This window comes from Crotalus tigris, unplaced genomic scaffold (genome assembly GCF_016545835.1).
Source record: "Crotalus tigris isolate CLP2741 ecotype Arizona unplaced genomic scaffold, ASM1654583v1 scf7180000018068.1947079, whole genome shotgun sequence".
NCBI classification, from domain to species: Eukaryota; Metazoa; Chordata; class Lepidosauria; order Squamata; family Viperidae; genus Crotalus; species Crotalus tigris.
The window spans coordinates 833,938-860,739 of record NW_024096805.1 but is presented as its reverse complement, the minus strand read 5'-3'; the positions used below and the strand labels follow the sequence as shown (position 1 = coordinate 860,739).

Genomic DNA, 26,802 nt, shown 5'->3' with positions numbered 1-26,802 from the left:
CTATTCTATTCCATTCCATATTTTCTATTCTGTTCTGTTCTATTCTATTCTATTCCATTCCATTATTATAATCCATTCCCTATTCTATTCTATTCTATTCTATTCTATTCTATTCTATTCTATTCCATTCCATTCCATATTTTCTATTCTATTCTATTCTATTCCATATTTTCTATTCTGTTCTGTTCTATTCTATTCTATTCTATTCTATTCCATTCCATTCCATTCCATTATTATAATCCATTCCCTATTCTATTCTATTCTATTCTATTCTATTCTATTCTATTCTACAGAATTAAAGCTGTACCCTCCTGGATTGGACCCCTGACCCACCTAGTCCATCAGCCTGTTCACAGAGTGACCAACCAACAACACAAGGAAGCCCTCTAGACTCCCAGGAGAAGGCCTTCAGAGGCAGTCCCACTGCCATCAAGACCAAAATCCCCTGATCCCACAGCTTGGTCTCATTCTTTCTAAAATCAGCCAAGTTGAGAGGCAGCACCTTACCTTATAGCATAATTCCAAAATTTAATTACATGCCATGTTTTTTTTTTAAAAAAAATCCTTAGGTTTGTCCCTATTCTTCCAAGGTTCAATTTTATTGAATCAAAATATTTTCAGGGGAGAACATGAAGCTCATGTTAAACCAAGAGGCTATCATACTACGCTACTACTGTATTAGGATCCCCACCCCACCCCACCCCAAAACTGTTAACATGCTGGGCTTGATTTGTTTACTCATTGCAAAAACAAAATTGATTTTGGGCACAATGAACAAGTGAATTTTTAAACTCCGTATGTCCAGGAAACAATGATAAAAGTTGTACAACAATAGAACTCTATAGCTATAGTAACCTGTGGCTCAAAAGGTTAATACAGCTGCCTAATATGCAAGCTGCCCAGGTTCGAATCCCAGAGGGGTATGACTAGCTGATGGGAGCTAAAGAGCTTGAAATAGCTATACTAGTCTCCCACTAACTCTTTGTCAGCCACAAAATTTTGAATTTATAGTATTCACAGTATGTGACGTCTGCCTGCAAAACATGCTCCTAGATTGGAGCAAACGCAGAACAGACTGATTTATATTTGGTAGACCAGGTGCTTCACCCAACAGATAAGATATATATCCTCTCTGGTTTCTGCTGACAAGAGCAAGGAGGAACCTGTGGCTCAAAAGGTTAATACAGATGCCTAATATGCAAGCTGCCCAGGTTCGAATCTCAGAGGGGTATGACTAGCTCAGTGATGCCAAACCTTTTAGAGACCGGGTGCCCAAACTGCAACCCAAAACCCACTTATGTATCGCCGGGTGCCGGGTGGGTGTGGCCCACTCGGCAGGTGCAGCTACAGTGGGCTTGGCAGACTGGGTGGGCGTGGCTACCTTGATGTTGCTTATGGGGAGGGACACCTGTGGGAGCCGGGCAGGGTTGGGGGAGATCCAGGGGGTATCTGGCAGGTGGGATGGTGGGCTCCCCAATGGTGGCTCCAGGCTGGCTGCCCTTAGGCCAGTGATGGTAAACTTGTAGAGACCACATGTGCTGGGGCGATGGCGTGTGCCCACAGAGAGGGCTCCGCATGCTGCTTCTGGCACGCGTGCCATAGGTTCGCCACCACTGGACTAGCTGATGAGAGCTAAAGAGCTCGAAATAGCTATACTAGTCTCCCACTAATTCTTTGTCAACCACAAAATTTTGAATAGCTATAGTATTTACGACTCTTGACCTCTAGAACAGTGGTTCTCAACCTGTGGGTCGGGACCCCATTTGGGGTCGAACGACCATTTCACGGGGGTCGCCAAACAAGGCTGTCCGCCATTTTTCCCCCTTTTTCTTTGGCCAGGCCCCTGGCACCCGGTGATGTATAAGTGGTTGGGGGTCACCACAACATGGGGAACTGTATTATGAGGTCGTGGCATTAGAAAGGTTGAGAACCACTGCTCTAGAAGTTTTTTTAAAATTTTGAATAGCTATAGTATTTACGACTCTTGACCTCTAGAAGTTTTTTTTAAGAGGATGTTGAATAACAATCTCTCAAAGATGATCCCACTTTAAGATGTGTGGGCTTCAATTCCCAGAATTCCCCAGCCGACAGACGTCAACACATTGTAAACTTGCTGAGATTAGGAAACGTTAATTGAATTGAATTTCCTGCACATTGGAGAGGGTTGGACTAAAGATCCTTCATTGTCCATTTGTGTTTATTTATTCATGGTCCATTAAATAGTTTATTTCTGATTCAATTATTTCTACATTGCCACATAACATTCTGGGTAAAGAAAGTGCAGGAGGGAAATTTCTATCACTGATCTTCCTCATCAGAAAACAAAAAAAGTGCCTTGAACTTCTCTCACACAGATTATCAACACCCCAATTCTCTGCCTAATTATTTTCAGGCTATAATTGTGTTCCTTGAGGAACAATAGGAAGAATTATAATAGGGCAGGGGTCAAGAAACCTGTGGGAACTCAAGGCTTATGGAACCAAACCAAACTAGAGATATGTAGATAATGATCATTAAGGAGCAATAAATGAAGCAGCTCATATTGGCTATGGTACACCGAATTGATTGTTGTAAGACAGGGGTCTTCAAACTTGGCCCTTTTATGACTTGTGGACTTGAAGTCCACAAGTCTTAAAGTGGCCAAGTTTGAAGACCCCTGAGGTAAACGTTCATTTAGTGACCGTTCATTTAGGCACACTGACTGAGGAATTCTGGGAGTTGAAGTCTACAAGTCATAAAAGGCCCAAGGTTGAAGACCCCTGTTCTAAGAGATGGGACAAAAAATAGAAGTAAGGACAACAGAATGGATCAGCTGCAATCCTCAAGAGCAGAATTTCTTTACAAGTTCCTCCTGTTTCTTCTCCATCTGATTCTTTGGAAGAAAACGAATCTATCCATGTGAAAAATATTAGTCTTTTAAACATGTTTTGATCCAGGTGCGTATGGTTCATTTCCAAATCAACATTCATAAATGAGATGTTTTGCCACTTCGCTGAATGTCATTTTCTTCTTAAATGTCTCTTCAAACAGCCGGTTCTGTTTGGGAGTGAAGTGATTCTTCCAATCACCAACGGTACCTAGAAAAGGATTAGAAATAAGGAAGGGTAGCTGAAGTCCAGAGATGAAGCCCACAGGTCTTAACATTGCCAAGGCCAGACACTCCCTGATTCAAATCAATAAAATGCAGCATCCCACCGAGCAGAGGGGGGATCTCAGCACATTGACAGGCCAGATTAACAATTGGCAATCATTCACTTCATTCACCCCCAGGGCAGCTAGCAGCCCCATTCACGCATGCACAAATGGGCTGCACAACCCACCCAGCACTAGCGGCCCTGTTTGCGCATGCGCAAATGGGCCACACACACCTGCCTGGTGCTAGCAGCCCCATTTGCACATGCGGGCATGTACAAATGGAGCCACGGGCGCTAGAGCGAGTGGGGAGAATGCGTGCCCACGTGTGCGTGCACCAGCCAGCCATTTCCGTGGCCCACTGGCCAAGAGCCTGCAACCTGATCCTGGGCCGTGGCCCATAGGTTGGGGACCCCTGGTCTAGATTGTCAGGGTGACAATTTCACCATGATGCTTTGGCATCTTGCCTGGAATAGAATAGATAGAGCTGGAAGGGACCTTGGAGATAATTAATAATAATAATAATAATAATAATAATAATAGTAATGATGATGATGATGATGGAAGGGACCTTGGAGGTCATCTAGTCCAACCGCCTGCTCAGGCAGGAAACCCTACACCATCTCGGACAAATGGCTGTCCAGTCTCTTCTTAAAAACTTCTAGTGTTGGAGCATTCTGGAGGCAGGTTGTTCCACTGATTACTTGTTCTGACTGTCAGAAAATAATCTGGTATATATATATGGTTCTCATCCCTTGAAAACAACAGAACAGTCAACCTATATATCCACAGCCCTTTGCAGAGAAATGTATCTAGACTCTGATTAGTTCCAGATAAGCTCAGCAACTTTGTCCTGTGATGTTAGCTGCCTTAGGGAGCTTTATGGGCAGATGGGAGGAAGGGGAAGCCCAGAAGCAGAGCTCAGAAAAGGCACATAAACACCTTGGTTGTGACCTGAACTGGAAGAACTCAGTACCTCGAAATAAATGAAACAAAAACATGTCCAGACTGTTGTGTCCTGGGCCTGATGAGGAAATTCAGCAGGCCCAGAATTGTTGCAATTGGTCCCGGTATTCTAAAAGCTGCCTGGGACCAGACAGAGCAGCACCAGCCTTGCGCGCATGCGCAAGGCGCAAAGAAAGAAGAAATCTTATTGGTTCACTCTGTCCGGGGTTCAAGCCCTATAAAAGGCCTGCGTGCCTTTTGCTTTTTGCTGGGAGTTGGAGTAAGAGAATAAAGCATTGATTAATTGTCACCATGTGTCTTCAACATTCGCACGCAAACGGAAAACTCAACACAGATGACAATATTTTCATAGCTCTGAGAGTTAAGGGGATGGAGTGATAAAGAATTGGGGATATGTTTACAAGTAGAAAATGCGCTATTTAGAAGTTTAAGAGATTAGAAGACGGATCTACATCAGGGATATGTCCAAGCACTAGGACACTAGCTGATACATGAAACATACAATATATTTTATTTTACAATAAAAATAGTCCTGACCTACATGGCATTGATTTTTTTTTAGCCTGGTCTACTTCGGTTGAGATGTACCTTCTAAATCCGTGGTTCTCAACCTTTTCTTCACCATGGACCTGCTTTAAATACCTTTTTTGGCCATGGAACCCTAAGATTTAACTCAATCATAACATTTTTTTTCAAGCCTTCACCGACCCCCTGTGATAAATCACGATCCCCCCATGCGTCCGCAGACTACAGGTTGAGGATCACTGTTCCAAACGATTTAGACCAGTCCTCAAGGGAGATATTTCAACAGGTTCAACTCCTCAAATTACCTTTTCGGAATATCAATTTCCGGTTGGAAGTGAGTACGCAGACCGTGTGGCTTTGATCAGAATTTTCTTTTTCTGTACTGGATTTCATTTCACTGAAGGAAGCCCTTTTGCAAATTTCATAGATCTGGCTCTCGCTGGGGTTGAGCCCTAGGAAGGCACTTAATTTCTTCACCATCTTGGGGAGATCCTGAACGTGTAAAACAACAGAGAGAAAAAATGATCTGTAATGTTTTTTGTTCTGTGTTTATTCCCTCCCACTGAAACGGAAGGAGTAGGAATCCCTGCAGATTTTATTCCGCTGGTCATTGCCAACTTTAGGGTGTGTGTGTGCTCATCTCCATTTCAAGGGCCATTGAGCCAGTGCAGTCCGAAGACATTTCCAAAGTCATGTAGCCAGTGTCAACGCAGCTAACATCACAGAAGTGCTATTAATTTCCCACTGAAGTGTTACCTATTTATCTACTCGCATTTCCATGCTTTCAAACTGCTAGGTCAGTGATGGCGAACCTTTTAGAGACCTAGTGCCCAAACTGCAACCCAAACCCCACTTATTTATCACCAGGTGCCGGGTGGGCATGGCCGGGTGGTCATGGCAGATTGGGTGGTGGGGCCAGGGTGGCAGGGGCCAGTCCCTTGCCATCTCCGGGGCACGGCACGTGTGCCCACAGAGAGGGCTCTGCGTGCCACTTCTGGCACGCGTGCCATAGGTTCGCCACCACTGTGCTATATTGTAAGGGGCTGGGACAAGGAGCTCACCCCTCATATGGCATTTGGCTCTTGAACCTGGGCTGCCGGCGTTCCTGCTGACAAGCCCAGTGACTTAACCACCGATCCACCGCACCACACAATGGAAGGAGTGAACATACAAAATCAGGCAAAATTTTCAAAGGATTCCTCCCCCTCCCTCCAAATCTTTGCCAAAAGAGCTCAAGTCTTAAACATATTTACTGGGAAGATAGATCTCATTCTGCTCTCCCAGTAGAGCAGCTGTCCTCAGTGTACGATATCCCAAGTCGGTTGGATTGCAAATTTGAGGATTCCCAAGTATCCTCATAATCCAACATATCGAGTATATTACGTTTTTCCAATTGACGCCCGTGGGAAAAAAATAATTCCCTACCTTTCCCTTTGATTGTGATTTGTATTGCTGTTGTTTTTCCATTTTACAATCCCATGCAGATCAGATTAGTGTAGTAGGCATCAATGTGTTCATCCCGTATAGAAATATAAATGTACTGATAAAGATTTCCCTGTCCAGTCATGTCCAACTCTGGTGAGCGGTACTCAACTCCATTTCTTAGCCAAGGGAGCCAACTATATGCCAAAGGCACACTGAACGCTGTTACCCTCCCAACAAAGGGGTACCTATTTATCTACTTGTATTTTCATGCTTTGGAACTGCTAAGTGGAAAGGAGCTGGAGCAAGGGACAGGAGCTCACCCCATCGCACAGCGCTTGGATCTTGAACCTTCCCAGCTGACAAGCTCAGAGTCTTTAACCACAGAGCAATCAGGACCCTATGTAGAAACATACTGTTGCATTTTGGTTTATCAAATTTATTTTGCTTTTTAGAGGTCTTTCAAAAACGAAGAAAGATTTGGGTGCATTTAATGGAGAAAGGTCACATTCTTGCACTTAGTTAATGGCCAAATGTTTTGTATCAATGATCTGGTTTAATCGCCTATCCTTTCTCCAGGCGTTTACAGCTTTTTTGGCTTCTTAATGTCACAGAAAGACAGTGGGTGAAAATTCCTCCAATTGCTCTGTTTCAGATTGAGAAGGGTGGATAACGGAAAAAGACATCAAGATGATGGGAGAGGCTCAACAGGAAATAACAACATCCACCGTAGCTTTCTTTATCTTCTACCACAATAAACTCCACTTTATAATGTTGCAAGAAATTCCCAAGCAATGTGAGAATAAAGAGGTCCTTGGTGGTCTCTGAGCTTGATTGTTTACTTGCCGACTTTTTGTTACCAAACAGTGTGCTGCAGCTGCCCAAAAAGCCAACATAGTCCTAGGCTGCATTAACAGAGGGATAGAATCAAGATCACATGAAGTGTTAATACCACTTTACAATGCTTTGGTAAGGCCACACTTGGAATGCTGCATCCGGTTTTGGTCACCACGATGTAAAAAAGATGTTGAGACTCTAGAAAGAGTACAGAGAAGAGCAACAAAGATGAACAGGGGACTGGAGGCTAAAACATATAAGGAACGGCTGCTGGAATTGGGTATGTCTAGTTTAACGAAGAGAAGGACGAGGGGGGACATGATAGCAGTGATCCAATATCTCAGGGGCTGCCACAAAGAAGAGGGAGTCAAGCTATTCTCCAAACCGCCTGCAGGCAACAGATGGAAACTAATCAAGGAGAGAAGCAACCTAGAACTAAGGAGAACCTTCCTGACCATTAAAACAATTAACCAGTGGAACAACCTGCCTCCAGAAGCCATGAATGCTCCAGCACTGGAAGTTTTTAAGAAGAGACTGGATAGCCATTTCTCTGAAATGGTATAGGGTTTCCTGCCTGAGCAGGGGGTTGGACTAGATCAGTGGTTCTCAACCGGTGCGTCGGGACCCCATTTGGGGTCGAATGACCATTTCCCAAGGGTCGACAAACAAGGCTGTCCACCATTTTTTCCCCCTTTTCTTTGGCCACGCCCCTGGTACCCGGTGATGTATAAGTGGTTGGGGGTCACCACAACATGGGGAACTGTATTATGGGGTCACAGCATTAGAAAGGTTGAGAACCACTGGACTAGATGATGTCCAAGGTCCCTTCCAACTTTCTTCTTCTTCTTCTTCTTCTTCTTCTTCTTCTTCTTCTTCTTCTTCTTCTTCTTCTTCTTCTTCTTCTTCTTCTTCTTCTTCTTCTTCTTCTTCTTCTTCTTCTTCTTCTTCTTCTTCTTCTTCTTCTTCTTCTTCTTCTTCATTTTTATTATTAGATGAAAAAATTAGATGACCTCTAACATTATTATTATTATTGATCATCGCACAGTCAGCCAGATGTTCAGACTGGATTTGGCATTTTGTCTACCTATCAAGTCCTTACCCAGGACCTGGGATAGGCAGATGTGGATGTTTGATGGTATTACAGATATCGTCGCAGGATGGAAGCAGTTCCTAATAAGGCCGCCTTTTGCAATTGACTAATAGCGAATTTGTCAATGCCAATGGTGTTCAAGTGGTGCTCCAGTTGTTTTGGGATTGCACCCAAGGAGCCTATGACTATTGGTACTACCCTTGCTTGCTTTTGCCACAGTCTTTCTATTTCTATTTGTAGGTCTTTGTATTTTGTTATCTTCTCCAGTTCTTTCTCTTCTATTCTGCTGTCTCCAGGCACTGCCACATCCACTATCCAGACTTTTTTGTCTTTCTTATCGACAATTGTTAAGTCTGGGGTGTTATGTTGCAGGTGCTTGTCTGTTTGAATTCTGAAGTCCCAGAGCAGTTTAATTTTATCATTTTCTATGACTTTCTCTATTTTATGATCCCACCAGTTTTTTCTTACAGGCAAATGATATTTTTTGCAGATCTTCCAATGCACCATTGTTGCTGCTATTATTATTATTATTATTATTATTATTATTATTATTATTATTGTTGTTGTTGTTGTTGTTGTTGTTGTTGTTATTTAGGTAACATCATCAGCACTAATTTGGATAATGAAACTTCTGCAAGAAAACAACTAAGCTCAAAGAGTGTCAAGGACCCCTCATTTCAACCCCAAGTACAAATATTCTCCTTTATTAGTGGGAGGAAAGTTAGAAAAACAGAAGCCTCTTTGAAAGAAGAAGAAACAAAATCTGAGAAACTGCAAGAGGGATTATAATGTATTTACAGGGAGTCTGGAAAGACACTCCCAGATGGATTTCAGTACTTTTCCATGCCTAAGCAGAATGGTGTACATAGATAGGACTTTTTCTCTAGAGGACATAATCCATTATCTTATCTTATCCTACAAGAACATGGAATCTAACCCATCTCATGGTGTTGTTGTCAGAATGAAAGGGAGAACCATATAGATTACTGTTTTCTAGTCAGGAAAGGCTTTATAGGTTTGTTTGTTTTTTTAGAAAAAACAGTTGGCCTAGTGCAGGGGTAGGCAACCTTGGCTCTTTTATGACTCGTGGACTTCAACTCCCAGAATTCCTGAGCCAGCCATGCTGAGGGGAAAGGGAGAGGTTTCCATGCTGAGCCAAGGTGGCTCAGGAATTCTGGGAGTTGAAAGTCCACGAGTCACAAAAGAGCCAAGGTTGCCTATCCCTACCCTAGGCCGCTTTATGACTCGTGGACTTCAACTCCCAGAATTCCTGAGCCAGCCATGCTGAGGGCAAAGGGAGAGGTTTCCAAGCTGAGTCATGCTGGCTCAGGAATTCTGGGAGTTGAAGTCCACCAGTCATAAAAGAGCCAAGGTGGCCTGCCCCTGGCCTAGTGGTTAAGGCAGCAAAGTAGAAGCCAGGAGACAATAAGTTCTAGTTCCATATTTCTTTGGGATGAAAGCTGTCTGGGAAACTATGAGTTCTAGTCCCACCTTAGCCATGAAAAGCTAAGTGACTTTGGGCCAGTCACTCTAGCTCAGCCCAGCCCACCTCACAGGCTTGTTGTTGTGAGGAAAATCAGAGAGGAAGGGGTGTTAGGTATGTTTGCCATTCTGAGTTACTTATAAAGGAATAAAAGCTGGGTAAAAAAAAATCTAATGAAACACACAAGTAAGTAAGTAAATAAATAAATAAATATTAGATTCCTTAACACACAAACACACAGGCATGCACATACACACAATCATACACAGAGAGAAAAGGGAGTCAACCTATTCTCCAAAGCGCCTGAAGGCAGGACAAGAAGCAACAGATGGAAACTAATCAAGGAGAGAAGCAACCTAGAACTAAGGAGAAACTTCCTGACAGTGGGAACAATTAACCAGTGGAACAACCTGCCTCCAGAAATAGTGAATGCTCCAAGACTGGAAGTTTTTAAGAAGAGACTGGATAGCCATTTGTCCGAAATGGTATAGGTTTCCTGCCTGAGCAGGGGGTTGGACTAGATGACCTCCAAGGTCCCTTCCAACTATTATTATTGTTGTTGTTATTATTGATCATCGCACAGTCAGCCAGATGTTCAGACTGGATTTGGCATTTTTGTCTACTTATCGAGTCCTTCCCAAGGACCTGGGATAGGCAGATGTGGATGTTTGATGGTATTGTTGTTGTTGTTATATAAAGAGAATATGCAAAAAAAAAAAAAAAATACCCTACCATTCTGGAGATCAAAGAATCAAATTTTGAAACAATTCTCCAATAGCTGAGTCTCTGATTCCTAGAAGGGTAGGTTTTGCACATCCCTTGGATAGGAATACATGCAAGACATATATCTGAGTGTGTGTCCAGTTAGGAGCAGGGTGGCCATAAAAAAAAAAAACCAAATAAATCATGTAAGTAGAACCTACCATTTTTGGAAAGGTAGAAGGGCTCTTAACATTCATCAATCTGATGCTTTTGTGCTGAACTACAATACGAAAACTCTCTGGCCATGTGGCTGTGCGATAACAACACATTAAAATGCATGAAGTTATGGGAAGCTATATCGTGATCAGCAAAAAGAAAAATAAGATGGAGCTAAATGCTTCGGCATCTGCCTCCTTCATCTGTTCCGTAGCAAGAAACGGATGCCAATTTACCTTTTTCATGTCTTCGTAGAACAAGAACAGGATGTTTTTCTCATGCAAATGTTTTTCCCAGCTTAAAACATGGTCAAACCAGGATCCGCAGACAACTGTTTTAAAAAAAAAAAAAAGACATTTGCATTACTACTTGAAGAGCCAGGAAGTTGATATTTGCAACTTCACAATAATTGATTTTTGTTAGGAAAGCTGAATATTGAGACAGGAGTCAAAATATTCCAACAGGTTAGATATCCAGACTTTCCCACAATCGTGATCTCTGTTTTATTATGGTTTACTGAATAAGACAATGTTAGTCAAGTTCACACAAAATGCTAAACTAAACAAACCACTTTATGGATTAGCATAGTATTCTGAGATAATGATTTTTTAAATCCATATTAACTTTGGTTTTATTGTACCACAATTATCCATGCCAGCCAAATCTCAGGCCATACCATTCTAATTTCCCAAGCCTTTTATTTCTTAGCAGTATCCACTCTTTCATCCAAATCAAATAGCGGGCTGCAAAATAAAATTTCAAATCAGGTAAACTCAGTCCTCTTTCTTTTGCATTCTCTAACCCTTTAACTTGTGTTTTCCCCTGATATACAAATTTAGATATACACTTTTGCACTGTTTAAATCATGCTTCAGTTGGAACAAAAACATAGTTCTAGGCAGGACATTAATTTTTAATAACATAATTTTTCCCCAGCAATTACACTTGTAGTTTCTCCCATCTTAAGATACCTTTTTAAAACTTATTTCCACATCTTAATATATTTTGAATAACATACAACTCATATTTGTCATAATGATACCCAGATATTTTTATTTTTTCTTTAAAGCTATTCTATTCCTTAATTATGTTTGATCTTCTACATTCATGTTTTTGCTCACATCTTCCTCTTCTGTTTGTTGACCTTAAAACCTGCTAATGCATCAAATTCTTCTAGTTTTTTCATCAATGTGAATAATAAATAATAATAAAATGGTCATCCCTATCTTGTCCTTTTTTGGTATTCACAAGGCTTCGTGAAATCTCCATTAACAATTATTTGTGATTTCTCTGAAGTATAAATCAATCTTACCCATTTTATAAGGTTCTGTCCAAAATCTATGCCTTGCAAAATTTTGGACATGAAAGCACAATGCAAATTTTGAAAGGCCCTCTCTAAGAAAATCAGTGCAGCTTGCTTTTTATGATGTTGCTCCAAATATTCCAAAATATTCTTAACTATCTAAAATATCTAAGATTGCCCTTGAACTGCCTTTTAAGTTAAAACCAGCATTGATCCTTCCAAGTAAATTCTTGCCAAAATGAATAGAGCTATTAAATAAATTGAATATTGTATCCTTCTTCTCACCCCTGCCCCTTCCTTTTCAAATCACCACACCACTTTGTTTACTTCCCTTAATAACATCAGTTCTACTTATTTCTTGGCTGATCTTTGGATTGTCCATTTTTTACAGCCATGTAGTAAATCAGCCTGAACAGTATTGGGATAATAAAATCCTTCCACTCCTGACCTCGACAAGGAATTCAAATGGCTGTCCAAGTCCTATAGCCTTTGTGATTTGGATCTGACAGTGCAAAATAGCCAAGTCAGGTATAAGGCAAAAGGTGTTTAAAATGTGCTTAAGAAATACAAGCCCAAAGTACCTGGGCATGAGAATGACGATGAGAACAATACAAAAAAAAAAAAAAAATGTTGAGACTCTAGAAAGAGTGCAGAGAAGAGCAACAAAGATGATTAGGGGGCTGGAGGCTAAAACATAGGTGGACAATTGAATGAACCAGATATGCGTAGCCTAATAAAGGGAAGGATTAGGGGTGACATGATAGCAGTGTTCCAGTATCTCAGGGGCTGCCCCAAAGAAGAGGGGGTTAACCTATTCTCCAAATCACTTGAAGGCAGGACAAGAAGCAACGGATGGAAACTAATCAAGGAGAGAAGCAACCTAGAACTAAGGAGAAACTTCCTGAGAGTGAGAACAATTAATCAGTGGAACAACCTGCCTCCAGAAGTTGTGGATGTTCCATCACTGGAGGATTTTAAGAAGAGATTGGACAGCCATTTGTCTGAAATGGTACAGGGTTTCCTGCCTGAGCAGAGGGTTGGACTAGATGACCTCCAAGGTCCCTTCCAACTCTGTTAACTGTGTATTCTTATAGCCACAGACCAAGAAACCAAGGTAACACTAGGAAGGTGATATTATCACGGCAGACAGAGCTTTGTTGGGAAATTGCATTATTAGGAATTATCACAAACAGTCCAAGGTCAAGGACTCATTATCATCTTCACACCCCTTCACAGTCCTCTGTGACAGATGCCCTCTGTTAACAGGCCAAGAAGAAAAGGCAGTGTCTTCCACTGCTTGATCCTCTTTCTTTGGGCAGTAGTATAAATTAGATACAGAGGAAGAAAGCAAGTGAATGGCCAGTGGAGACTGTGTTTTGCATTGCTTGCGCTGCACTGCATTGCACTGCGCTGTATGCATTGCTCTGCTCCGCACTGCACTGCATTCACGTTGCATTTACCTGCCTCCTTTTTGATGTGGATGGTGTTCCTTATCTTTTCCGCACCACAAATCTTTGTGGGGAGTCAAATTGAGAGGCAATAATAATAGTAGTAGTAGTAAAGTTGGAAGGGACCTTGGAGGTCATCTAGTCCAACCCCCTGCTCAGGCAGGAAACCCTACACCATTTCGGACAAATGGCTGTCCAGTCTCTTCTTAAAAACTTCCAGTGTTGGAGCATTCACTGCTTCTGGAGGCAGGCTGTTCCAATGACCGCTTCAACGTGATCTCTGCACTTAGTTGAGGTGGTTGGATATCTGTGGTCCCAATATGATACCTTCACTGCTACACAATTCACCCAGAGGATGACCCAGGAAGACCACCTTCCAGGAACGTGAAGAGGGCCCACCGCTGGAGATTGAAGGAGGTGTCTTCCTTATGCCCCACTAATGGCAGCACTCCACCACTTGGCCTCTGGCTATCACCATTCTACTCATGCTGTAAGAAGGATATTTCTACGGTGAGTTCCATGTGCAGGAAACTGCTGCAGTCAACTCTACTGCATTGTTCTTCAGGTGCCTAGCCAACCCCCCCTTGACAGCTACCCCTGAAGGGTGGGTATCGTACAAAGCAACTACCAGAAATGTCAGATTACAAAATCAGCAGATGGTAGCTGGGCCTCATTTCTCCACTAATCCAGGACTACTCCACTCTGCAATCCGTTCAGGAATTATTTTCTCTCAGAACAGAGGCCCCCAACCTTTTGGGCACCAGGGACCCGTTCCGTGGAGAGAGGTTTTTCTGCGGACCAGAGGGTGCGTGGTTTTGTGTGCTGCCTGCATCTTGCAAATGGGGCTTTGCTTGTTTGTGCGGACCGGTTGCTGGCATGCTGCGGCCCAGTATTGATCCACAAACCAGGGATTGGAGTCCCCCGTCTTAGAAGACAGAATAGTAAAAAAAAAAAAAAAAAAAACCTGGTGAATAAATGTCCCTGTTGTGGCCACAGAATTTTGCCAGGATTTAAGCCAGAGGTGGGCAACCTTGGCTCTTTTATGACTCGTGGACTTCAAATCCCAGAATTCCTGAGCCCGCATGGCTAAGCATGGAAACCTCTCCCTTTCCCCTCAGCATGGCTGGCTCAGGAATTCTGGGAATTGAAGTCCACAAGTCATAAAAGAGCCAAGGTTGCCTACCCCTGATTTAAGCAATCCCAACTCAATCCAAATAGTGACTTACCTTCCCTGACTACCAATAGCAAGAGTTCATTTCATAGGAAACGCCTATCTGTGGACAATATGAGTGATAAAGTGTAAAAAGCATAGTATAAAAAATGGCCTTACTGGATCTGATCAAGGACCATCTTAGTTCAGCATTTTGTTTCTCACAGTGGTCAACAAATTGCCCCTATGGTGCTCACAATAAGGAGATGAAGTCATGATCTCTATTTATATAAAGCTCCACACAGAGCAAAGAAAGAGTACAGTCACCACGTGCTTTACTGCTCAACTATTTATCTTTAACAGGAAACAGGAAATTCTACTCAGAACAAAGGAGCATAGAATATTTACCATAGATCCAAACTTGTAAATACTGTTTGGATCTATGGCATGTGTGTCAAACTCGCCGTGTCACATGACGTGTCGCGACATGCTACTTTTTTTTGCATTGCCAGAGCTGGGGTGGGCACGGCCTTTGTATGATGCATCTTGCCCGCAGGGCAGCAGTTTGACACCCCTGATCTATGGTATCCAATACTGCCATCTACTGGCTGAATACTACTATGGTTGTTACATAGAAATACATTCCAACAATGAATAGAATAGAATAGAATAGAATAGAATAGAATAGAATAGAATAGAATAGAATAGAATAGAGCTGGAAGGTCTTCTAGTCCAGGCCCCTGCTCAAGCAGGAGGATCTATACCACAGGTCGGCAACCTGCGGCTCCAGAGCCGCATGCGGCTCTTTGAGCCTTCCCCGGTGGCTCCCAGCCTCCTCTGCCTTTGCAGAGAGAGACAGAGGCAGAGAGAGGCAATTGCGCTTCCCTGCTTCCTTCTCTCTCTCTCTCTCTCTCTCTCTCTCTCTCTCTCTCTCTCTCTGTGTGTGTGTGTAAAAGATTGCACTCACAGTGTTCTCCAAGGAGCTGAAAAGCTTTCTGGACGGAGCTCCTCTCTTTGCTGCATCTCTGCAGGAAGCAGGAAGCAGGAAGGGCAGGAGAGAGCTAGCTAGCCCAGCTAGGCTGACTCAGGAATTCTGGGAGTTGAAGTCCATGAGTCATAAAAGAGCCGAGGTTGCTTACCCTGAGCTTGTTGGACAACAGCTTGAAGCTTGCCAGGTGAGCAGCAGATAGGAGAGAGAGAGAGAGAGAGAGAGAGAGAGAGGGAGAGAGAGAGAGAGAGAGGAAAGAGAGAGAGAAAGAAAGAGAGTGGGGGAAGAGGAGTGGCAGGCAGACCAAGGGCAGATAGAGAGGGAGGGAGAGAGAGAGACAGACAGACAGAGAGAGAGAGACCCTTTTGACATCTAAAATGAAGATAATACTGCATATATCCTTTTTTTACCTGTATGTGTATGTGTATGTACGTGTATATATATATGTGTGTGTGTGTGTGTGTATACATACACACACACACACATATACACACACACAAACACACACACACCTATAATAAAGGTAAAAAAGGATATATGCAGTGTTATCTTCATTTTAGTTATCAAAAGGATTTTGCGGCTCCCGGTGTTTTGTTTTTGGAGGGAAACGGGTCCAAGTGGCTCTTTGAGTGTTTTGGGTTGCCTACCCCTGACCTATACCATCTCAGACAGGTGATTGCCCAATCTCTTTTTAAAAACTTCCAGTGATGGAGCGCCCACGATTTCTGGGGGTAAGCTATTCCACTGGTTGATTGTCCTCACTGTCAGGAAGTTTCTCTTTAATTCCAGGTTGCTTCTCTCTTTGATCAGTTTCCAACCATTGTTTCTCATCCTTCCCTCTGGTGCTTTGGTGAACAACCTGACCCCGTCTTATTTGTGGCAGCCCCTCAGATACTGGAACACTGCTCTCATGTCTCCCCTATTTTTTCTTTTCTTTAAACTGGCCAGACTCAAGTTCTGCAGCCATTCTTCATACATTTTGATCATCTTAGTTGTTCTTCTCTGAATTTTTTTCCAGAATTCCAACAAGATCTTTCCTCCGTGAATTCTAAATCAACCCAGTTAGTGCCTTCAGATCACAAATTCCTCGATTGAATTGTTTGGTGTCTGTCAAGGATTTCCTTCTGCCTATCCTAAATCTTGTTCCAATCAGTTTCAATCAAGAATCCCCTTTCCTTACAATCGAAAGAGAATAAACTAGTTCCCCCTGTCCACTTTCTCCATGCCTTGCAGACAGGACACTTTTTGTAGCTGATGAACGTATCAGCCAAGTCAGGAAGATTAAACTTTTGTCAACATTTCAAAGACTCAGGTATGTTCTGAATCAAATTTTCCTAGCCTGTTGCCCTCCTGGTGAATCGAAGTCAACACATTACCAATGAACATAGCCACAGTTTAATTTTACCATCTCCTTTTAAGAACATCTCCAGGAAATTCGGCCAAGAGTCTACGGTGGGAAGGTTTGGGTTCTCTTGATAGTAATGGAACATGGATACCGCAATATCCTTTGGATTCCTGACTATATAAATGGCCTATAAAATAGATACAGAATGTTACAATGGACTTCAAGAGCTGGATTCATCCGGAACTCTAGCACCCACATTTATCCAACATCTTTGTTTACTTTATAATGTGGGTTTGATTGGGAACAGGCAGGTTTTTCAACTTACTTGTGTTGATTAATATTAAAGGTTGTAAAAAAAATGATCTAGTACAGTGATGGCGAACCTTTTAGAGACCAAGTGTCCAAAAACTGGCCCCGCCCCTGCTCCACCCCATCCCGCCCCCACCACGCCTACCCGCAGGGCCACTTATCACGTCCAGGGCCCACCACAGATCGCCCAGGCAGCCCAGCAGCGCCATGATGGCCACGCCCTTTGCCCGCGCCCCACAGCATCAACTGTGCGCGATGGGGCGTGAGGGCACAGTCTTGTCTACGCTACCTGGCTGCCGTGTCCTTGGCTGCACTGCTCCACATAGGCCACACTTGGGGGCGACTCTCCTCCAGGGGGGCTGCTGGTGAGGAGGGGGTCGTGGGGGGAGTCGAGGCTGGGGCAATGGCACATGTGCCACAGAGAGGGCTCCGAGTGCCACCCCTGGCACGCATGCCATAGGTTCGCCACCACTGATCTAGTAGAAGGTTGCTGTTTGTTGTTGGCCAGTGCTGCATTAACCCATCCAGTTTATGGCTGAATAAAATGTGTGATTACATTGTGTGAACCCAGGACATTTGGGATCTAGGTTAAACCTCCTGTGTGAGTCAATACACTGCATTCCCAAGAACTTAAGTGAAATGATTATTTTTCTTTTTAACCTTGCAATGCTTGACCCTGAATGCTGGTGGAAGCAGGTTGCTGTCCAAGTGGGTCGGGATGATCCTTTTGCAGGAAAGGCGATTCAGTTGATCCAATTTGGAAAGGTCTCCAAATTCAATCGGAGAAGTCAAAGCCACTTTGGATGCATAGATGTGGGTAAGGATTTCCGCCAGCCAGTGGGTTCCTAACAGGGAAGAGAAGGGAAAGAGGCACTGGAGTGGCAGAGTCTCAAACCAGAGTAGGATAGAGGTTACGTGAAAACAGTCTTAGAAGAAGCAGACCATCTTCTGGCCAAGGAGAAGAAAATAATGCAAAGGATAGACAGATGAATGTTGCAGAGGTAGATACAGAAGCATGAATTCATTGCACCACAGGTAATCCTTGACTTATGACTTGATCACTTAGCGACAGTTCAAAGTTACAACAGACCCCTGAAAAGCTATGTACGACCCAGTTTTGAAGTATTAACATTGCCCCTCCTCCCATCCTGCAGTCACATGACCACTGTAGGAGAAGGAATGACAAAACCTGGGGGCGGAGTTGAAAGAGGGATCAGCCTAGAAGCTCTACGTAGCTACAAGTGAACTAAGTCCAATCCCCCCTTGAATTCTATTGACTCTTATTTAACCCCAAGCAGGTTCTGACATTAGTTGAGAAGATTTTTGTGCATAGGCATGAATAGCAATAAATCAATTTAATTGGACTTTCACGTTTGGACCTGATCTTTTGTGCCTAATATCTGCATTTTGGGTGCTCAGCCACCAACCTGTATTTACAGCCATTTGCAGTGCCTGATGGTTACATGATCACTATTTATAACATTTTTACCAGAACGAGGGTTTACTTCCAGTTCCTGGAATGCTCAAAAGACGCTCCACGTTCTTGGCTGCAAAACCACAAATTAACCTACTTTTTTTCTCTTTTTGCACACTATCCAGTCGTCCCAAAATCACACCAATTGGGTTGGAGTCGCATGACCTTCATTCACAAGCCCTTGAAAACCAACAACCTAACTCATATTAAAAACCAACATAGTTTAGCTTATTGTGAGTGTGAATGCAGTTCTCAAGCCTTTAACATGGGTTCGTTTCATTCATTCATTTGCATTTCTTACGGTGCAGGATGTCTAGCCCCAGCTTTCGACAGCCGATCCTCTTGCATGCAATCTTTTCTAATTCATTTAACTAAATCACAAATTCTCTTTCACCCAAATTCCAAACAAACCTTACCAGATTTTGGGTAGGAAACCAACAGAATATCATCTTCTCTAGCATCAAATGAAACCAAAGAATGTAAAAGTTCCAGTGAGGATCTTGTAGTAAATCTGATGCCGTTGAAAGTATGTATGAGTTCTTCTTCGTTCCACGACATTTGCAATTTAATCAGAGGCTGCCCCTGTGAAGAGACCGTTGAAAAGCTCATTGCAGACCAGATGTTTATAACTGACCAGGGAGCATCAGAAAAGACATATTTATGCACTTTGGACAATCTTTGGAGGATTATCTTTATGGATTACTATACCTGTAAAGCAACATAAAGGTTATCCAGATAAGCCACCCTTGCAAAAACAAACAAACCAAGAAATTTGGTTCACACAATGCCTTGCCTCTGGAGATAAGGAAGCCAGAGAACCCACAAGTGGGGAAAAAAAATCTCCAGACTTGTAATTCAAGCAAAGTGTGCAAGGAACTCATTAACAAAGGGTAACTTTAGAGCAAGGGCTGTGTCAGTTCAGGAGCTGAGTTCCTAATGAACCAGGATAGCACATGAGTGTAAAAACTATCCTGTGTCAGGTTGGAAAATTCCATCACTGGAGAGCTAGTAAACAGACGGGAATAGCACTAGCACTAAGACTTGGATATCTTCCTTCCTTCCTTCCTTCCTTCCTTCCTTCCTTCCTTCCTTCCTTCCTTCCTTCCTTCCTTCCTTCCTTCCTCTTACCAATAACACCTAGACTTATATACCCCTTCACAGTGCTTTTACATCCCTCTCTAAATGGTTTACAAAAGCAGAATACTGTCCCCAACAATCTGGATCCTCATTTTACCAACCTCAGAAGGAAGGAAGGCTGAGTCCACCTGGAGCCGGTCAGGATCGAACTCCTGGAAGTAGGCAGAGTCAGCCTTTGATACCGCATTCTAACCTCTGCACCACCATGGTTCTAATGCTTGGGATCCCTTGTGAATGACACCAGCTTGGTCTCAGAATTTTAGAAACCTTAAAAAAAAAATGCATCACCTCTTAAGAATTTTTTCCCCCTCACTCTAGAACAGTGGTTCTCAACCTGTGGGTCAGGACCCCATTTGGGGTCGAACGACCATTTCACAGAGGTCGCCAAACAACGCAGTCCGCCATTTTTTTCCCCTTTTCCTTAGCTGTGCTACTCCCTTTTATTCTATTGGCTTTTGAAAGCCAATAGAATAGACTCTCTTGAATAGAGTCTAATTCTATTGGCTTTCAAAAGCCAATAGGAATTGTCCAGCTGTCTCTGCCCTGCTGAGCCCACCAAAAGTCCCATTCTGCAAACGGTGCTGCACCAGTTGAGTAGTCCTCGACTTACGACCGGTTGAGTAGTCCTCGACTTACGACCGGTTGGGGGGTCACGGCATTAAAAAGGTTGAGAACCGCTGCTCTAGAAATTTGAGTAGTAGCTAAACACCACAAGACCACTTTTTCTCCTGTTCTTCTTCCAGGAAGTTTCAAGGGGGTAGTTCCCTGGGAGAGACACATTTCACCTTCTTAAGGGCTGCTGAGGGCTGGTTGGTGATGGTATGGGGTCTCCAGACTGGGGGGGGTATGCCTGGGCCCATTTGGGGGAATGACCAATGCAAACTCGACCTGTTACATGGTGTGGACTATCTCACAATGCAAATTCAAAGGGCGGAGCTTGCATGATGATGTTGTCATGGTTCCAAAAGATGAAACGCTTCAAAAGAACTTTGAAGCATTGTTTACCTAAAGAATCTTTTATTCGAGTAGCATAATATCGGCACTTACATAATCGAAGCCAAAAACTGAATTCCCCTCCCCTGGGCACATAGTATCAAAGCATAATTCCCTCATCCAATTAACAGTCACAAATCACATTTCCCAATTAGCTTGACGCGTGGGCTTTCTCTCCAGTTCTCCAGCCTGCCAATTCTTTATCAGCTCTGGGCTCAATAACCTTGATTCTCACACTAAGTTTAGTGTTGTTATGTCTAGTTAGACTCTCATTCACATCCCCCCTTCTCCCAGCATCATCTAACTCTAAAAGTGAAAGGGGAAAAGATGGCTACATTTTCATCTGTTGTCAACATCCGATGTTAGCAGCGTTGACAGATGTCATCATGCATATTTTATCAGGGTGGCATCATTGTGGGAAAAGACAGGCACCCTTTAACATAGATGAATGACACCTGTTTTGCCCCCAAAACTCTCCAGAATAAGATATCCCCTACACAACTACAGGGATGTAGGCCTAGCCATTCCCAAGTGCTCTGGGGATCCCCGAAGAGGTAAGTATTTGCAGAAGAGTGAAAAACGTGGAGTCAAGAATGCCAGCCACAGATACACAAACAATGATTTTGTTCCTGTAAACTTATACTAAAGTGTATTGGCATTTATAGCTCAGATATCCTGATCTGGCCTATCTTGAAGAGGAAGATCAATCTTGCAAGTCTGAATGCACTGCCCCCATCCCTCTAACTTCATGAGTAGGGGGTCTCCAAACTTGGCAACTTTAAGAGATGTGGACTTCAACTTCCAGAATTCCACAACCAGCCATGAGGAATTCTGGGATTTGAACTCTACTAGTCTTAAAGTCAGTCCTAGAAGAGATCAACCCTGACTGCTCTTTAGAAGGCCAGATCCTGAAGTTGAAACTCAAATACTTTGGCCACCTAATGAGAAGGAAGGACTCACTGGAGAAGGGCCTAATGCTGGGAAAGATTGAGGGCAATAGAAGGAGGGGACGACAGAGAATGAGATGGCTGGATGGAGTCACTGAAGCAGTAGGTGTGAACTTAAATGGACTCCAGAAGATGGTAGAGGACAGGAAGACCTGGAGGAACGTTGTCCATGGGGTCACGATGGGTCGGACACGACTTCGCAATTAACAACAACAACAACAACAAAATCTTAAAGTTGCCAAGTTTGGCGAGCCCTGCTCATGCAGATAGAGAGAGGATGGCAGTCAATGGCACAAACTTTAAGACTGGTGGACTTCAACTCCCAGAATTCCTCAGCCAGACATGAGGAATTCTGGGAGTTGAAGTTCACAAGTCTTAAAATTGCCAGGTTTGGCGAGCCCTGTTCATGAGGATCAGGGAGATTCATGCTTGAGATACTTTCTCAAATTACATGTCTTCCAGGGATTCAGATTCCTTTTACCTGACTACTGCCTTAGTACAGCTCTTCCTCCTGTTCCCCAAGGTTATTCATGCTGCTCATTACTTAAACCTATCCTCTTTCAAAGCCTTAACTAGGTATCTGTCACCTATTTTATTTGAGAATATTCAGAAATCTGTCTATGAATATAAATAAGCAATAAATAAGAATACATTCCCAGGACTCTTGTTCCTTTTTTACCTGCCACTAGTGTTAAAATCTCATGCCCATAAAGATGTTACCTGCCATGGATATACAGGCAATCCCCGTTATTTGTGGGCTTGCAAATATTTGCAAATTCACTTATTTGCAAAAAAAAAATGCTTTTATAACCCCAAAATGAGTACTTGTGGCACTGTCACATTTATTTGTGGATGTGTGAACTTCCTTCCTTCCTTCTCTTTCTTTCTTTTTCTTTCTTTCTTCCTTTCTCCCTTCCTCCCTCCCTTCATTCCTTCCTTCTCCTCCTCCTTTCCTTCTTTCCTCCTTCTCTTCCTCCTTCCCTTCCTTCCTTCTCTTCCTTCCTCCCTTCCTCCCTCCCTCCCTCCCTTCCTTCCCCTCCTCCTTCCATTCCTTCCTTCGTTCCTTCCATCCATCCATCCTTTCTTTTCTTTTTTCCCCCTTCTTTTACTTTAACTCAGTATTTCATAGGTCATACTGACTAATTTTGTTCCAAGGGTGAAGGTACATTTATAAACAAATAAAAGATCACACAACAGGAACCAGTAGGGAATATCTGAAAAATCGTTGAGTGATTTATGGCTCAAAGAACAGAGGAAAGTTAATATATAAGGACAGAGTGGAGATTTCACCATTGCCAAGATGTGACTCATCCATGGTAATAAGGCTACAGAGGACAAAAATGGGTACAGATCCATAGAACCTACATCTGTATAGAATATACTAATGGCTGTGCAAAACTACACATTCAGGAATAATTCCTATATTTCAGTAATCCAAATTCAGCTTCCTTAAAAGAGGATAACTGGAAATCAATGACACCTAATCAAGAATAACTTGGGTTCAGTGGATTTATTTTGATTCCTGGTGAATATGTCCATATAGTTCTCTTCGGTGTGGTATCAAAATGGTTTCCTAGTGGAAATTCCCATTGTAAAATTAACAGGATCTGTCCTTTTGGGCTTCTGAGATCAGTCAGCAGTGTGTATCCAATGGTTGAGATGAGCTTACTTTAAGTTGGATTAAATCTCATTTCATTCTGAGTATCTAAAATATCCATCATTGTAACAGAGCAGATTTTAACTAAAACAGCTTGGTATTTTATTGGTTGGTGTCTTTAGCCTCCCTTGTTATAGTTTTTCTTTAAACTGGATTTGAGTACAACGAAGACACCATGCTTTTTATTGAGACTTTCCTTAAATATTGGGAACTCTTGGAACTGACTTGAGATAGATCCTCAGTGACAAAATGTCTCAGTGACAGTTGAAACCAAGATAACGTGAATACAGGTAGCCCTTGACTTCTAAGTGTTCATTTAATGATCACCTGGCTTCCCCATTGACTTTATTTGTCAGAAGGTTGCAAAAGATGATTATATGACCCCCCCCAGGACACTGCAACCATCATAAATATGAGTCAGCCGCCAAACATCTGAATTTTGAGCTGAGGTGGCGCAGCAGTTAGAGTGCAGTACTGCAGGCCACTTTAGCTGACTGTGTTCAGCAGGTCAGCAGTTCAAATCTCACCGGCTCAAGGTTGACTCACCCCTCCATCCTTCTGAGGTAGGTAAAATGAGGACCCAGATTGTTGGGGGCAATGTAAATATATATATATACATTGCTTATTGGTGTACACTGCTTAGAGAGTGCTTGCACTTAAAGCGGTATATAAGTCTCATAAATAAATAAATAAATAAATAAATAAATAAATAAATAAATAAAATTTTGACCATAACGGTCCTAAGCGTGAAACAATTTCAGTGCCATTGTAACTTCAAACAGTCACTAAACAAATTGTTGTAAGTCAAGGACATCTTGTAGGGTAAATAGTTTCATATTTGCTCATTGAGAATGTAATTGCGATGTGCTTTTTAACGTTTTTGCCATACGCTAAATAAATAAATAAGCCACAGCAGTTTCCTTTCACAGATTGAGGGGAGCTGAACTCCTCAAACAAATCTTTCATTTTGTCCACTTAATGACTTGGGAGATTACTTAATGATCCCAGTTGGGATGGCTGGGATTGCGGTTGTTGAGTGGAAGCAGTCACATAGGCATCTCTCTTAACAAATGCTTCACTCAGTGACTGAGATCCCAGTCCCAATTGTGTCTGGAAGCTGACACGTAAGTGAAACATCCCTGTGAATTGATATTATAATGATGATGATGATGATGATGATGATAAAGTTGGAAGGGACCTTGGAGGTCATCTAGTCCAACCCCCTGCTCAGGCAGGAAACCTTATACCATTTCGGACAAATGGCTGTCTAGTTTCTTCTTAAAAACTTCCAGTGTTGGCGCATTCACTGCTTCTAGAGGCAGGTTGTTCCACTGGTTAATTGTTCTAACTGTCAGGAAGTTTCTCCTTAGTTCTAGGTTGCTTCTCTCTTTGGTTAGTTTCCACCCATTGCTCCTTATCCTGCCTTCAGGCACTTTGGAAAATAGCTTGACTCCCTCTTCTTTGGAGCAGCCCCTGAGATATTGGAACACGGCTATCATGTCCCCCCTCGTCTAAGCAGCTGAGAGTACTGCTGACCTACATTTTATAATTACACTTGTCAGGTTGCCCATATCATGACCATCCTCCGCCAAGCAGGTAAATAAACTACCTGTGGTGGAAAATTACCCACAGGAACGCTTAGATGTGTTCAAGCAGAACTGAACCCCTCATAAACCTTTTAATTTGGATGCCTGAACTAAGCAGAGAATTAAACTCGCTGCCCTGTATGGGGGCTTTGAACTCAATGATTCTATGATCCTCACCGTCAAGATAAGAAAAACACGAACAGTGGAGAAAAGCTGAGGGCACAATGTGTTCCCAGTTTAAGAAAACAACTTTGTTGACTTAAAAATAAAATGAGTGTCCCGGGGAAGCCGATTATATTTAGGAGCAAGATCTGAAGAGACATCAGGGTCTCACTTCCAAAATAACGGGTTTCTCCTCTCTTCGTGAATGGAAGGCACTACCTCAGTAGATAGAAGTAGACGGCTTTGGAAGGATTCGTAAATAAGGCTGTAAGTGATGACAGAGCAGAAAGGAGTCAAAATTTGTGGAGGGCACAGAATTGTTATTTGGGGTCTCTCTGGTTTCTCATAGTCCTTGACTTACAACAGTTTGTTTAGTGACCATTTGAAGTTACAACAGCATTGAAAAAAGGGAATTATGACTGCTTTTCATACTTGTGACCATTGCAGCATCCCCATGGTCATGTGATTAAAATTCAGATGCTAGGCAACTGACTCGTACTTATGATGGTTGCAGTGATCCCTTTTGCGACCTTCTGACAAGCAAAGTCAATGGGGAAACCAGATTCACTTAACAGCCGTGTTAGTAACTTAACACCTGCAATGATTCACTTAACAACTGTGACAAGAAAGGCCGTTAAATGGGGCAAAACGCCCTTAACATCTGTCTTGCTTAGCAACCGAAATTTTGGTCCTCACTTGAGGACTACCTGTATCACTTGGTCCCTTTCAACTTTATTATTATTATTATTATTATTATTATTATTATTATTATTATTATTATTATTATTATTATTATTATAAGATCCTATGGTTCCATTTCCCCACCCACCCACCCCCCCAAAAACAAAGTTTAGTTACTTTTAATTTTGCTTTGTTTTTTTTCATGGCTGAGTAGGTTGTGTGGATTGCAGCTGTTTGATATTACCAATAGTAATAGGACCTTGGGTGCAACCTTAAAACATCTGGAGCACCATTTGAACACCATCAGCACTGATAAATTCACCACCAGTCAATTGCAAAGGGCATTAGGAAATTTCTCCTTTGTTCTAGTGTGCTTCTCTCCTTGATTAGTTTCCATCCATTGTTTCTTGTCTTATCTTCTGGTGCTTTGGAGAATAGGTTGACTCCTTCTTCTTTGGGGCAGCCCCTGAGATATTGGAAGATTGCTATCATGTCACCCCTCATCCTTCTCTTCATTAGAATAGACATACCCAATTCCTGCAACTTTTCTTCATTGTTTTAAGCTCCAGTCCCCTAATCATTCCTGTTGGACTTTTCTGCACTCTTTCTAGACAGTCTCCACATCTTTTTCATATCATGGCGACCAAAACTGCATGCAATATTCCAAGATCAAGGCATTATCAAGTGGTACTAACACTTCATGTGATGTTGATATTATCTCTCTGCTGATGCAGCCTAGGGACTGTGTTGGCTTTGTTGCCATCTGTAGCATGTTCCCATTTGGAAGTATCCTACTCCAGACTGGTTCATCTGGGACGAAGAAGCAGACTGTTTTTCAGATTTAAAAACACAAAAGTAAATTCTCTGTCAAAACAAGGGTGGTAGGACACTTGGAGAGGTGGGAAGAACCCTGAAAATGGCTGCTTGCTGCTCAACTTTTAGGGCAGGGGTAGGCAACCTTGGCCCTTTTGTGACTCATGGACTTCAACTCCCAGAATTCCTGAGCCAGCCATGCTGAGGAGAAAGGGAGAGGTTTCCATGCTGAGCCATGCTGGCTCAGGAATTTTGGGAGTTGAAGTCCACCAGTCATAAAAGAGCCAAGGTTGCCTACCCCTGTCCTATGTCCTCCTGTTCTAAGCGGTGAGCCTCCTAGACCAGGGGTAGGCAACCTTGGCTCTTTTTGTGACTCCTGGACTTCAACTCCCAGAATTCCTGAGCCAGCCATGTTGAGGGGAAAGGGAGAGGTTTCC

At 42.7% G+C, this 26,802-nt stretch overlaps 2 protein-coding genes across 3 annotated transcripts in view; one reads left to right on the top strand and one right to left on the bottom strand.

Annotated features, from left to right (window-relative positions):
- The window catches only part of CMAS (cytidine monophosphate N-acetylneuraminic acid synthetase), a 29,883-nt gene extending 23,150 nt beyond the window's left edge, over positions 1–6,733 (top strand). Inside the window, exon 9 of the mRNA XM_039347373.1 lies at positions 6,701–6,733. Coding sequence (XP_039203307.1) covers positions 6,701–6,718 — 18 coding nt within the window. The 3' untranslated portion in view covers positions 6,719–6,733. The remainder of the gene's footprint in view (positions 1–6,700) is intronic.
- Positions 1,914–19,229, bottom strand: LOC120309796 (sulfotransferase 6B1-like). Of its 2 annotated transcripts, XR_005557187.1 has the most exons (8): positions 19,098–19,229; positions 18,806–18,971; positions 17,576–17,760; positions 16,667–16,793; positions 10,610–10,704; positions 4,929–5,115; positions 2,668–3,077; positions 1,914–2,583 (listed from the first exon to the last, which is right to left on the bottom strand). XR_005557187.1 is itself a non-coding variant. In XM_039347374.1 (7 exons), the coding sequence occupies exons 2-7, from the start codon at positions 18,945–18,947 to the stop codon at positions 2,959–2,961; spliced, it is 855 nt and encodes a 284-aa protein (XP_039203308.1). In that variant the 5' UTR covers positions 18,948–18,971; positions 19,098–19,229; the 3' UTR covers positions 1,914–2,958. The 2 variants fall into 2 exon arrangements, 1 of the variants encoding a protein (XP_039203308.1); XM_039347374.1 differs by having other exon boundaries at positions 1,914–3,077.
- Positions 19,230–26,802: the final 7,573 nt, after the last annotated feature.